General features: G+C 43.6%; 1 protein-coding gene across 2 annotated transcripts in view; it reads right to left on the bottom strand.

Moving 5' to 3' along the window:
* The window catches only part of LOC146859480 (uncharacterized), a 187,619-nt gene extending 176,382 nt beyond the window's left edge, over positions 1–11,237 (bottom strand). Inside the window, exon 1 of one of the 2 annotated variants that reach the window (XM_085650209.1) lies at positions 11,056–11,237. In XM_085650209.1, coding sequence (XP_085506335.1) covers positions 11,056–11,079 — 24 coding nt within the window. In that variant the 5' untranslated portion in view covers positions 11,080–11,237. The remainder of the gene's footprint in view (positions 1–11,055) is intronic. The other variant, XM_085650208.1, reaches the window with a different exon arrangement.
* Positions 11,238–15,440: the final 4,203 nt, after the last annotated feature.

The raw sequence follows: 15,440 nt of genomic DNA, 5'->3' as shown, positions 1-15,440 counted from the left end.
TTTTCATTTTCAATCGTGCTCTCAGGACTATGTTCTATATAACACTGTGTTCACCTACCCTTTTCACGGGCATTACATTTTGCGATAGGGGGTGGAGGGTCAGGGGGTGTTTCTGCCAAGTGAGCCCGGAGTCACAGTCACAAACGTCCTCTTCTTCCTGAATAAAAGTGAGATTATGCTGCATACTTGTTCATATTTTAAGTAGTTCGCACAGACACAATGTTTTAAAAACAATAAAGTTCCTAATACCCGCCTTCTCTGAACAGTTAGCTTGCTGCCCCATCCCCCTCCTCCCTATCCTCTGCTGTGTGAATCCATGGACTAGCCTCCTTCCTCCTGCCATGCATGGTCTGATGTGCTGCCACTGCCCTCAATTTAGTATGATGTACCAGTCCACTCCTCCTGCCCTCCATTGCCCAATTCTATGCCCCATCATTGACCTCCTGCTTAAACTCTGTGGTTAGCTTGCTGCCCCTATTCTCCTTCCCCCTGCCCTCCAATGTCTTTGTGCATGCCCCTGCTCCATCCTTTTTGCCCACCATGTCCCATGGACCTGCCACTCCTATCTACTCTGAGTGTTCTGTTGAGCTGCCACTCCCCTCCCACCTGCCTAGCATTGTCAGATGACTGTAACCTGTCCCTGCCACCTCCACCCTGCCTGTCCACATGCCATGCCCCTATCCTCTTCCTCCTGTCCTACATGGTCCATTGTACTGCCACACCCTTCTGCCCTCCCTGGTCTGTTGTGCTGCAACTGCTCCTTCTGCCTGCCCCGTGTGGTCTGTTGTGAGGTCCCTTCCCCTGAACTTTCTTGTCTGTGCACAGGTCCTGACCCTCCCTTCTATCCTCCATCGTCCTTTGTGCATGCCCCTGCACCCTCCTTCTTGCCCATCATAGCCATTGTGCTGCCACTAACCCTCCCACTTGCCATGCATGGTCTTCTGTGCTGCCATGGCCCCTCCCACCTTCCCTGTGTGGTCAGTTAGCTGCCCCTGACCCCCTCCCACCTTCCCTCCATGGTCTGTGTGTATGCCATCACAGTCTCACTGTTGCTCTTCATGGTGTGTCTTACTTCTAGTGCCCATCCTGCCTGACCTCCATGGTTATCTTGCTGCTCCTGCCCTGCCCCCTTGCCCCCAGCCCTCTGTTTACATGTGCAGACCCCTACTCCCTCCCTCCTGTCTTGTCTGTTCCATTGTAATGCCCCTGATACGTCCCTCCTGCCCTTTATGGTCTGTTATGCTGCAGCTTTCTCTCCTGTCTGTCCATTATGGTCAGCTAGCTACCATTGCCTCTTGCCCCTCTGTTCTCTGTTGTCCATGTGCATGGTCCTGTCCCCTCCCTCTTGCTTTCTATGGATTGTTGTGCTGCACTCCCGTCCTGCATGCCCTGTGTGGTGTATTGTGCTGCTGCAAACCCTGATGCCTGCCCTGCAGGGTCAGTTTGGTGCACCTCTCCATGTCCCTCCTGTCCTCTGTTATCCAAGTCCATGTCCCTATCCCATTTCCTTCCATGATCCAATGTACCATACTTGCGAACATTTTGAACTTGGTAAGAGGGAGATTTTGAAAAAAAACTGGGGTATTGATTTTCCCCTTTGAGTTACATTGAAAAAGAGGATATTGTAGACAGGAGACAGATCAAATAAAGCCCATTTGAGCTTAAAAACATTGGACGTTTCCTGGCTGAATCGGGTCTGTTGGCATGTATGGTTGTACTACCATTGCCTCTTCCTTCTGCCCACAATGGTCTATTACATTGCCACAGCCTTGAAGAAGGGTAGATTTTGTATCACAGGGGGCCCCTGGCCCGTTCTGTTCACACCTGAAGTATGAGACCCTTGTCCTTGCCCTGCCAGCCGCATTTGTAGGCCGTATTAAATTGACCAGCGGGTCCTGTGTTGCTATATAATTATCCTGAGACATCCTTACCACTCAGCCAGCATAAAACCCCTGTGTAGGCCCTTCTGTTCAATATGTAGGCCTCTTTGTTAAATTGACCATAGCTCTGCAATTTTAGTGTATAGCAGTCTGAAGGCAGGTCTGCAAGGCCTTCTGCTCCAAACTAGTAGCCCCCACCCTACCCGAGTGCTCCTTGCTCGGTATCAAAGTTCAACATCCCCCTGAAGCTGTCGACATACAGTAGGCTGCATCCTGGACTGATACTTGCTTCCTGGGCAGGTTTCCCGCTTTTAAGGAAGTGGCAACCGCAGAGCGTCAAGTTAGGAGAACTGAGGAGATTTTATACATGAATATATTGAATTCCCGTACAATACACATTATTTTCTGCTTGCTCTATGGAACTTAGAATAAGCGATTGGCCTGAGAGACTGACCTTTTCACCCAGCCCATTGTCAGCATTAAGTGGGTAAATGACGAAATGTCTGGTAAAATCTGCAGACGAAGCTTTTGGGTAGCAAACGTAGGTAGATGTAGCGTGCAAAGGAGCCCACAAAATGATATAAAAAGGGAGCACCCACAGATATCGACGGACTACCTCGCCGTCTGTATGTAGGTTAACAGGCTGTGCAGGTTTTCCCCAAGAGCTGGGAGCTCTTGTCTTCCTTTGCTTAAAATGTCTTGCTCTGCTTTGCTTGAAGTATCTTATTCTATTTTACCTATATGAAATGTCATGTTATGTTTAACCATTGTTCTCTTCACTTTTGCATTTAAAAGATTTTGTATTGTAATTGCAGGAATGCTTGCTCTAAGAGTAAACGTGAGTGTTCCTAGGTAACATTTTCCTTGGTGTAACTTGTTTCTCATGATGCATTTATAGATGTGTTTTCTCTCTCTGTCAGTACATGAATTGAGATACAGAGAATATCATGACAGCTGTATGATTATCTGGATTCTGTATTTTGTACTCTATGTCTCTATTCTGCGGTTTCTTCGAAGTTGCATCTTCTCATTAAACTGCCATTGTATTCTGCTTCCAATTCCATGTCTCATATGTCTGTTTTCTTCATTTTTGGAGCAAGCGTTCCTAGGCACCCCGTCTCAAATTAAGGTGCCCCTTTTGTCCCTGACTTACTCTCCTGCTCAGTTCTGTGGTGGCTCCCGGGGCTCTGGGGACCGCCCCTAGCTTCCTTGACCCGTAATAGATCTTCCCTCCAACAGCCTCTCTTGCAAGTCCTGTATTGTTGGTTTGTTGCCCCTGCCCCCCTTTCCACTCCCCTCCATAGTCTGTTGTGCTTCCACGGCCCTTCCTGCCTGCTCAGTGTGGTTAAATTGTTGCCTTTGCACCCTCCTAACTGCCTTCAATTTTCAGAGTCCGTGCCCCTGGCCTCTGCCTCTCAACAGTATCCTAATGAACAACTAGATTGCTAACATTCTATATTTATTACAAAAGTGTGGAACGCCTGACATCATCTTGATGTAATCAAAACTGTAATACCTAGAGCATTTCCTTTAGAAATTACATATATGAGAGGGTCTTATTGGCATCAAAATTATGGTTAGTGCTCTAAAAGACTAAAATAAGGACATATTTTCTGAGTTTTCAAATAGCGACAAAGCACTTTTAAATTATTTGTTATCTTTATGTTTTTTTATCCAGTTGACCACTTGATTAAATGTTGCACTTAGGGGAGAGGATGTGGTGTTACTTCCAGAACTGCAGACTTTGCAACTGGGGAACCAGGTTGAAGTTTCTGCTTCAGCTCGACATTCTGTGATTCTGGTCAAATCACTTAGTCTCCCCATGTCTACAACCAAAATGAATGTTCTTGTGTGATGTAACCAATGCTCATGTAAAGCACTCCAATACCTGACAAGTCTGCACTATATAACACTGCAAAAACACAAAATAATAAGTGTATTGCACACTTCTGTCATTGGGCTATATTTGGGCTACATCTGGGTGATTTTGGGCTACATTTGGGCTCTTTTGTCTCCGGCTGCCATCTTGGGAGATTTATTTGTTATGAAGTTTCCTAATTTCCTCATGTACTGCAGTCTCCTCAGTAGGAAATGCTTTCAGTTTTTTACTTTGATTCCATCATGAAGGTATTCAGATATGTCACACATTTGCCATAAATTCTGAATGTTAGCACTCTAGTTGCTCATTAGATCACTGTAGTAAAACTACTGTTCACCATGGAAGTCTGCTCCTGGTATTAAAAGTGCATGTTTCAGTCTGCATGTCAGAATTTTTTAATGAAATAGAAGAGGATTTGAGAAGTCACTCAAAATGTGCCCTCATTTTCTTTCTTCAGCATTAATCATAATTTCTATGGCAAAATGAACCCCCTCATTGTGTTCCTTTTTAAATTAAATGTTTTAAGTGTTACCAGTTTATTCCTATCAAGATGGCTTCAGGTGTGCCATACTTTTGTCATAATGAAGACAGTAAGCGCTCTAGTTGTTTTTAAGAACATTCTGGGACATTCTGTCATTGGGCTATACTTGGGCTACATCTGGGTGATATTTGGGCTACATTTGGGCTCTTTTGTCTCTGGTGGCCATCTTGGGAGACTTATTTGTTATGAAGTTTCCTAATTTCCTCATTTACTGCAGTCTCCTCAGTAGGAAATACTTTCAGTTTTTTACTTTGATTCCATCAAGAAGGCATTCAGATGTGTCACACATTTGCCATAAATTCAGAATGTTAGCACTCTTTTTGCTCATTAGATCACTGTAGTAAAGCTACTGCTCACCAGGGAAAACTGCTGCTGGTATTGAAAGTGCATGTTTCAGTCAGTCAGAATTTTTTAATGAAATAGAAGAGGATTTGAGAAGTCACTCAAAATGTGCCCTAATTTTTCTTTCTGCAGCACTAATCATACTTTTTATGGAAAAATGAACCCCCTCATTTTGTTCCTTTTTAAATTAAATGTTTTAAGAGTTACCACTTTAATCCAAGCAAGATGGCTTCAGGTGTGCCATACGTTTATCATAAGTAGGACTGTTAGCGCTCTAGTAGTTCTGTGGAACACTCTGGGAAGCTGCAGTAGAACACAAAGGAATCAACTGACAGTCTCTGCCCTTGTTGGATGTACATGTTTTACTGAGAATGTCAGACTTCATTCTCACATGACTGAGAAAGATAATGTGAATTTACAGAAAATAAGCTCTCAGTTTAGCTTATAGATCACCTTCCAAACATCTGTGGTAAAAGCATGAGAAAACATTTTTCTCTCAATCATGATATCCCAGCAGAAGGCTTTTTCACATGGTGAAATCACCTTAGAACATACCACAGTTCCTAAAATGAGTATGGTACCATCAACAAATGATTTATAATGTAACTAAAGTCTTAAAACCTTCTATTAACTGCAATGCTTTTTAATGAGGTGCTATCATGTATATCGGTCCCAAGATGGCTGCCAACACTTCTTGGATGAAGTGCTGACAGCCAATCAGATCTCAGGATGAGATGTGTGGTTAGGCTCCGCCCACATATATATATGCTTTTAAATGCTATTTTTTCAGGAAATACTGAACAGATTTACACCAGACCTGCAAAAGGCACTTCCTTGACCTTATGGCTACCTCTCTGCCAAATTTCAAGTAATTCTGTTCAGCCGTTCGGGCTGTAGCTGTGTCTAAAGGTCCTATGGAAAAATGCATGGGGAAAATGCGTTTTGGGACCCCCCTTTTTTCTCGGCCCCTGCTTGACGAATCACCCCGAGACTTTCAGGGTAGGAGCTGAACGGAGCGCCCCATTAGTTTTGAAAATTTCGCGAGGATTCGTCAACCGGCGCCAAAGTTATTCAAAATAGAATTTTGAGATTTCCTATGGAAACTAGGTTGTAACTATAACTATCTACTGGCGACCGCCAGTAGATTATATATATATATTATATATATATACACACACACCACATCTATATATACATACATATAAACACATATCTATATATATATACACACACATACATATAAACATATATATATATATATATATATATATATATATATATACACACACATACATACATACATACACACATTTATTTTTCGCACAAAAAACAAAAGGTTAAAGTAATGTTGTAGTTAGGTGAATATGTCAGTGACACAATTAACATTTTGAACTAAAACGAAAACCACAGAAATTCACCAGTTATAGTTAGCAGAACTAACTATAACTTGTGCCTGCCATGCACTGATTATGACTTCACATATTACATCACTCATGACATGTTCTATGACATCATTGATGACATCATCCAACAAGTGTGCTACTTTTTTTCTTTAATGTTTAAATAGAGACAGGTAACTACCATATTACTTTTCTACCTCATTTACAGCCTGTGTCCAGCTATGGGTGTAAGTGTTAACAAAATGAATGTGCTCCTAATCCATCTTAGGTGCGCAGAGGTATTAAACACGTTATAAATCGTTGCATCGAAGACTAACTCAGTGTGCAGTTGATGACATGATATCAACATGTTCCACATTAGTTTTTTGGCTCAGGTGAAAAAGATTCCAAAAGGGAAACCATTTTACGTAAAAAATATTAAGTATTGTGAGCAGCCTTGAGTTATTAGACAAAATCGTCTCAGCATGACAAGTACGACATTACATAGAAGACGGTGTGCATTTTGGGCCCCTCCATTTTTCTTTAGCTCCCACTTGACGGATCACACGTAACTTTCAATGCACAAGCACAACAAATAATAGCACTTTTTAAAAAACGTTTTGTGGAGATTCGTCAGACGGTGCCAAAGTTATTAGCAACACAATAAATGCTTTCCCTATGGGACAGCTGACCGAACTATAACAACCCAGTGGTGACTGCCACTGGGAAATATATTTATTTCAAAGGGGCGGTAGCCACTCTCTAGTTATAGTTAGGATTCCAAGAGATAGGAATTCCTCGGATTTTCATTTCTAATAATTTTACATCTGTTTGACGAATCCCATGAAACTTTCCAGACCTATAGCTTTTTCTATATTGGCAGATGATGGAAAGTTCCATGGTGATTCGTTAAGGGGGTGGAATGATAAAAAAAAGGGGGGAGGGGCCCAAAACGTGTTTTTCCACCAATCTATTTTCCATAGACCTTTGTATTCAGTGTGGTGCAAACACATGGATTTTAATACAATTTGCCATAAATATAGATTAGGGGGTGCAAATTGCCCTTTTTAAAGTTAAAATGCATTTTAACTTAATGATATATGTGGATTTTGCAGTTTCGTAAAAGTGGTAATGAGTGAGGAAAATTATTTATAAGTTTCTATTGTTTTTAATTACTGAGTACCGCTGTGGTACCTAGGAAGTACCACTGTACTTAAAAAAAAAAAAAAAAAAAAAAGAGATTAACTGGGAAAAAATTAAAAAAGCACTGTACCACTCTATATTTCATAAATTTAGTATACTACAGTGTATTTTCAATCTTTTACATATTTAATTATTTACAAAAAAGTCTATGTAGTACCGCGGTAACACCTACAAATTACTGTACTACCTCAATTATTTTTATTAAATATATAAAATAATTATAAATACATCACAGTACACTATATTTCACTTATATAGAGTACTACAGCATATTTTTTATTTTTTCTACATAGTTCTTTATTTTTCCTGTTAGCACTGCAGAACTTTATAACTACTAGCGCGGTTCTGCAAGTATATTAATAAATATAAAATACATTTGACTACCGCTTTAATAAAGTGTTAAAACATAGGAAACAACAATAAAATCTACTACTTACCCATATTTAAGGCCCTAACCCATAACGCAGTCAAAGTGTGCAGAAAACTCATGGCTGCCTTTTACAATTTGTAAAGGCAGCCATTAGCCAATCATATACTGTGCTACCATCGGCACGTATCGCAGTATACTGCAAAGTGACCACACACAGTATATAACTAAATATTTCGAGACATATAACTTTAATAATACCTAAAGCATTTATATTTAGTAACAAAAATTACAATTTACACCCCATAATTGATACTCTTACCACATTACATCTACATCCATTGACCCACTTTCATGCTACAGCTGAATAAAGTACTACACTCCACGTCACTCCCTGCTGTTCCACTCTACGTCACTCTACTCTATGCAAATCCACGCTAACCCACTATAAGCCACTCCATTTCACTCTACAGCACTACATCCGATACGCCAGACTACGCCGCTCCACTTCTACGTCACTCAAGTTCCCTACACTGTATATGGAGGTAGGAGAGTTATTATAATTTGGAGGTGGTGCATAAATTATATATTCATGGTATAACTATAAGTTTAGAATATCAAATGTTTGTGTAGCCTAAGTTTGGTTATGATACAAAGAATAGTAATGAAAAGGTGGTGCAGTTGAGGTATAAGTATAATTTTAGAATTTCTAATGTTTGTGTTCTTTAGGTTTGGTTTGTATGGAAGGTATAAACGTTTTCCTAACTATAAGGTTTAACATAAGTCTTTTACATAATATATATCATATGAGAAAAACAGAGGTTAAACGGACGTTATAGCTAGGTGAAAATGTTGATTAAAACATACTGTTTTAAACTAACAAATCCACTGAAACTCACCAGTTAAAGTTACTATAAGTTGTGCCCCAAAGCAACTATAACTCAGCCCCCGCCATGCAAGTGTTGTCATCAATTATGTCATTTCAGATGCTGCAATGATGTTATCAATGATGTCATAAAACATGTCAAAAGCAATATAGTATGTGAGGTAATTAGCAAAACATAGAGAGGGCGCGAGCTATAGTTACTTCACGACATGAGTTCTAGTTACTTAAAATAACTGGTAAATTTTAGTGGTTTTGTTAATTTAAAAACTGCATATTTTAACTGACATTTTCTCCTAACTGAACAACCCATTAACCTTTGTTTTATTATAAGCTATTATTATAATTCCCAACTACAATGTCACTTTAACCTTTATTTTTTCCAGTGAATTTCTATTTTTTTCCCCACAAAGTAAGATGTGCGCAGGTTGAGTGTCCAACCCCTCTTTTGACGGTCTAACACTTAATTTTTTGGGGGGGTTCTGTTGATCCACTGCAACACTCAGTGCAACACCACTAGGGTTTGGCGGGGGATCCACCTCGAAGCCCCAGGGTGACACGCTGTCATAGTGGTACCAGGGATCCACAGAACCCGGAAAAAAAACATGGTGTTTTAAATTTGACCCCCCTATTTTGTTTTCTTTTTTAGGACTCAGGGACAGTGTCCTAAGATGGCGGCCACAATTTTTCCTTCAGATTGCTAACAGCCAATCACAATGTGTGGTTGAGCTTGCCGATTGGCGGATCTGTTGTGGGTCACCCATAGATCCCCGTAGCGCGAAATACCTATATTTTTTCAACCTTAATTTCTCAAAAAAATACTTAATGGATTCATACCAAACTACAAGAAGCAGTTTCTGAATAAAGATATAACTTTGTCAATTTTGGTGAAATTCCGTTCAGCCGTTCTGTTGTATCTATGTTAAATGTTCCTATAAAAAATATGAACGGGGAATGTGATTTGCCACCCTACGCTTGGGGGATTACCCCAAACTTTCCAAAAAGGATCGGAGGGGGATGAGACTTTCTTTTTGGAAACTGTTGGGATATTAGCAAACCAAACAATCCATTTAAAATGAAAACGTGGTCCTAAGTGTAACTACCCAGGAGTAGACTGCAGGTATTTTATGAAATTCAGGACACTAAATCCATCAATTGGGAGGGTGGATGGGCCAAGCGCCGAGAGCTGCACTTCTGGGCTCTTGTGAGGAGGGAGGGCTCTGAAGGGAACAGATCTGACAGCCCATGAGTGGACAGAAGCGGGGTGGGGCAAAGGCTGGGCTCACAGAAGGAGGCGCCCTGAAGCCTAGGCACTGAGGAGGAGGCGCCCTGAAGCCTGGGCACTGAGGAGGAGGCACCCTGAAGCCGTGGGCTCCCAGGAGGAGAAGGCACCCTGAAGCCTTGGGCTCCCAGGAGGAGAAGGCACCCTGAAGCCTTGGGCTCCCAGGAGGAGAAGGCACCCTGAAGCCTTGGGCTCCCAGGAGGAGAAGGCACCCTGAAGCCTTGGGCTCCCAGGAGGAGAAGGCACCCTGAAGCCTTGGGCTCCCAGGAGGAGAAGGCACCCTGAAGCCTTGGGCTCCCAGGAGGAGAAGGCACCCTGAAGCCTTGGGCTCCCAGAAGGAAACGCCCTGAAGCCTTGGGCTCCCAGAAGGAAACGCCCTGAAGCCTTGGGCTCCCAGGAGGAGGCGCCTTGGTCACTGAGGAGGAGGCACCCTGAAGCCTTGGGCACTGAGGAGGAGGCACCCTGAAGCCTTGGGCACTGAGGAGGAGGCACCCTGAAGCCTTGGGCACTGAGGAGGAGGCACCCTGAAGCCTTGGGCTCCCAGGAGGAGGTACCCTGAAGCCTTGGGCTCCCAGGAGGAGGTACCCTGAAGCCTTGGGCTCCCAGGAGGAGGCGCCTTGGTCACTGAGGAGGAGGCGCCCTGAAGCCTTGGGCACTGAGGAGGAGGCACCCTGAAGCCTTGGGCACTGAGGAGGAGGCGCCCTGAAGCCTTGGACACTGAGGAGGAGGCGCCCTGAAGCCTTGGGCACTGAGGAGGAGGCGCCCTGAAGCCTTGGGCACTGAGGAGGAGGCGCCCTGAAGCCTTGGGCTCTGAGGAGGAGGCGCCCTGAAGCCTTGGGCACTGGGGAGGAGGCGCCCTGAAGCCTTGGGCACTGGGGAGGAGGCGCCCTGAAGCCTTGGGCACTGGGGAGGAGGCGCCCTGAAGCCTTGGGCTCCCAGGAGGAGGCGCTTTGGGCAATGAGGAGGAGGTGCCCTGAAGCCTTGGGCTCCCAGGAGGAGGCGCCCTGAAGCCTTGGGCACTGGGGAGGAGGCGCCCTGAAGCCTTGGGCACTGAGGAGGAGGCGCCCTGAAGCCTTGGGCACTGAGGAGGAGGCGCCCTGAAGCCTTGGGCACTGAGGAGGAGGCGCCCTGAAGCCTTGGGCACTGAGGAGGAGGCGCCCTGAAGCCTTGGGCACTGAGGAGGAGGTGCCCTGAAGCCTTGGGCCCAGAGGAGGAGGCGCCCTGAAGCATTTGGCCCTGAAGAGGAGGCTCCCTGAAGCCCGGTTTCTAAGGCGCTGGCCTGCAGCAGCTCACACTCACCGAGTCTGGGTCCTGCCGGGGCATGGCTTCTCTGTGCTCCCGGCTCTCTTTCTCTCGAGTCAAGGTGGCCTACAGGTCGGGTTTCGTGCAGATTCCGCGGAGAGGACGTGATGCTCCCGAGAGACAATAAAACACCTTCCTCCCAGTAGAGCCGGTGCAGGGTCAGTGAGAGTGACTACTGCGCATGCGCATAGCTGAAGTCGTAGTCGCATGCGCAGAAGTGAAGCACAGATCGTTAGCGCACGCGCACCCACAAGACATGTCGACTTTGCGCGGCGCATTCTGCGCATGACACGCTGCGCGCTCTCAGGTACTGAGCCACGTTTAACGTACTTAAAGTGTCCCGCTCCCTTGACGCATGCGCGGATCTCGTAGTGCTCGGGGTCTACACTAGAGTCAAAGGTGCGCGGATCTGTACGTGCGCAAAGAGATACACTAGAGTCTACTTCCGCTTCCGGCAGATATAACTGACTTAGAACCGGGCATTAGCTGGTCCCCTGCCTCCGACCTTATGAACGCGTATCCTGGTGCAGCGCGTGCCTGTGGGAACGGGTTCACAGGCTGCCCGAAGAAAGGAAGAGCGAGTAGGGCGGATCTCATCTGTATGGGTGATGGGGGGCCGGATGCAAGCGCACCGTGCTTCAAAACCTGCTCCAGGACAGGAGGAGGCTTTATACAGGTGCTTACACCTGGAAGGGGGCCTACACACGTATGGACTGGGGAGGGGGCTCTGCACATCCTGAAAGATCCTCTGAATGATGAAGCGGCACATAAAGATAGGATCCAAATAGAGGTTTAGTGAATGCACCTCATCCATCAAAATCTGGCCAGCAACTGCCAGAATACATTCAGCTCCAAACACATTCTAAGTTCTGTATTCCATGGAACTAACTTTGTGAACATGTAATGAAGACAGACATCACACATCTCCCTTCTTATAATGAAATATACAGAAATCTAAAATAAGCAAGAATGAATGGTACCATCTATTTATTTTTTTTATTAAATAAAACACTAAATTACAATTTTTAAAGAAAAGAGAACTATATGAGACTTCGTGAAACAATAAAGAAAAGAAACTGATATAATCTTTAAGATAAGATGGTATATTTGTCTTACACTCACTTTGTCTAACATCAAGACTTGACAACCTCTATGAGAAACTTAACTTATCTTTTTGATCCTTTTCTATTTCCGGATTCAATTTGAGTAGCACCACACGACTCAGATTCCAAACCCTTCCATCTTCTAATTTGACAGCATTTTAAAAACATTTTATTACACAAATAGGTTTGGAATATTTTAACCAAGACATTGTACCTACAGGAGCTTTCACACACACCAAATCACCTACTCCTACAGAAACCTGTTGGACTCTTTTCCTTTTATCAAAATGTATCTTATTTTTTAACTGTAATCTTTCTTCTCGATCTCTCCAAGCACTTACACCCTTATCCTTGATACCTTTACCCCAAGTCATCTAACAAGTGTTGTGTAGTTTCTATATAGGAGCTGCATGTTTGGATAACATAAACTGCGGGGTTGGTGGCAGACTGGTTCTGAGCACCCCCACCGGATATGTTAGCCTGTTTGCATTTAACTAGCTCACAGTGCCACTAGAATCGCCTCTTATCGGGGAGAGAATAGTTTCTGGCAACCTCAGAACATGACAACCCTGATCCCCCCAGGAACTTGGAAACAATATACTACCTTTCGCTCAGTCACTCGTGCTCACTTAGTTTGTCTCAGAGATACACAAAATAAACAGTCTGGGCATTTCAATAAGGATTTATTGAACAGTTGTTATTCTCGTGTAAAATAGATGTGCTGTAACAACCATTAGACAGTAGCAGAGATATATGATTCGCAGTACTACAAAAATAAAGGGAGGGTACAGTTCTACCATTTTGCAATAATTATGAAAACATAAAAGTATATAAAACACATGATAAAAGTGCGTACTCCTACGATGTCTCCCTAACTAGATGTACCTAAATGTACCTAGCATCTATGTAGGTGTTATGCCAAGAATCCCTCTAGGATCTAGTCAACCCCATTACCTGAGAATGAGAGAATATGGGACCCCGTTCTGGTCTCGAGTTCGACACCCCGCGAGGGATGTTAGACCACTGCGAGTTGGAGTTTCTGCATGCAGGAACCTCAGCGTTCCTGATCAGTGTGCCAGCCGGGAAGTCAAGGTCTCCTCTGTCTTCCTAAGCAAAACATGATGTATATAAACCCACAGGTCTCCCGAGGGGTCCTACCTTGCTGTGTTACTGTGTCGGCCTAAAGGATGACGTCTGGCCTGAACTTTATACAGAGATATTATACAGGAGATGATCGTCCTGCTGTGCTTCCATGAAGCCTCATGCAGAATGTATGAGTTTCGAACTAGGGAAAACCCCAAGGTTCTGAATGCAGTGTCGTATCTAGGTAAAAGGTCAGTCCCCATGAACTGTTATGTATGTAATGTAGGGAAGGATATATGTGAAAGGATGCAGTGTTACCTGCACCTATATAGGGTACCTATATAGAATATAACACCCACTCCTCTTCCGACTGGACGACATATGAAACCTATTATTGTGCTACCATTCAAACTAGACATTGGTACACACAAAGTGTTAAAAACATTTCTTTTGCAAAAATGTCTAAAAACGTCTATACATTTCTAAAAGTCTAAAAAACGTTTACATTTTTTTGCAAAGCATAGCTCTAAAAAAGTGTCCGTAGCTATAGTCCGAACCACTATAAGCATTTGAAAGCTATGTATGCCCACAAATGAAAGGAATGTCAATTTTGTATCTAAATTCTAAATTGAGCTTGTTATTAAAAAGGGCGAATTTTCTTCCAGCACACGACAAGCCAAAAATGAGTCAATTGTGTGTCCTTGCTGGTAGATGCAACATTTTCATTGCTTGCTTCCACAGTAGACAGCCCCTGTAACACCTTGCAGAGTACGTCGATTGAGCACAGATGATGTTCCACGCTGTCTGCAGCCGGTGCTGGGGCAACCTGTGCGCCGTGCAAAGCCTGGGTGTCAGTGGAGGAGCCGGTGTCCATACCAACAGGTGCAGTTACTACCTGCGGTGGCTCAAGAAATGCCACCATCAACGTTGGAATATGCTGAGGACATTGCAGAACATGGGCCATTATCGGGTCCAGTAGAGCATTCACGTCCGGTTGCGCACATGATGGGCGTGTCAAACAAAGTTCTAACACACATTCTTCACGGAAAAACAGGCATCAGAGGACAGGTAAGATGCAGTCCATCCAGACTGGTCAAAATGACAGGAACCAAGATGCACTTAGTTCTCTCAGGCGGGGCATGCCTAGATGTTGTACCATTCAGTCACAGTATTTCCGCTGCCAGAATACATTTAGCTCCATACACATTCTAAATTCTATATTCCATGGAGCTAACTTTGTGTACATGTAATGAAGACAGACATCACACACCCCACCTTTGCTTGTGAAGAACAGCTCTTCTTAAACGTGAACAGTGGCCTGGAACACCACAAGCTGAAGAGGAACTGCTGCAGGGGCCACAGAAGGTCTTATGAGCTGCTTACCAACTTCCTTGGATTTGTTTGGTGCACTTTGAACTGTAGACAGTGTATTTTTACAGTGCATCGGTGAATACAAAATTTTATAGCATTTCTGACAAGAATGTTCAATTCTATCAAGTTCACAATGCAAGGATTATGCTTCTCTTTCTTTATTTTTAGCAGCCAGTCAGAATAAAGTTTTTTTAATACACTACATTACCCATGAATCCATTACAGTCACATGTATAACCATAGTGCCACAGCTCCATATAACCTTCCATCATCATTACAGCTTCCTCTTTGCTCTAGTCTATGGAAACAGTCTGAGATCCTATAACAACAGGTTCATTAACCAACTGGAAGCCACAACAGGTCCCAACAGGAGCCTACCTCGACGATCTTCAACCCAGGAAGACAAAGACCTCTGTCCGCAACAGCAAGGAAATTGATTATCCCACGATGAACCAAGATGTGATCGATGAATAGGTCCAGATTGCCTGAACATTGTCAGCTGAATCACTTATCCTCGTTTCCCGTAAGAAAATAAAAATACTAAAGCCGTGAACAATGATCCATGCTAGAACATATCATATAAAACTACACATCCTCAACAGGGAGGAAAAGAGTACATACACCTCAAACAATTCTTGAAATACACATGTATGGAAATAAACGGGTGGGTAATCCTCACCGCCATGTCCAAGTCCTTAATAGAAAATTATGTTTGCAAATTCTAGAATTGTTTTTATTCTATGTCACGTCTGGAGGCTCAAATTATGCTTGTTCAAAGTTGAGTCACCACCTCAAACGGCTTATAACAAAATTACTTAGACGTAG

This window comes from Triturus cristatus, chromosome 3_2 (assembly GCF_964204655.1).
Source record: "Triturus cristatus chromosome 3_2, aTriCri1.1, whole genome shotgun sequence".
Lineage (NCBI taxonomy): Eukaryota > Metazoa > Chordata > Amphibia > Caudata > Salamandridae > Triturus > Triturus cristatus.
Note: the sequence above shows the minus strand (reverse complement) of the source record. Positions and strands in the feature narration are given on the sequence as shown.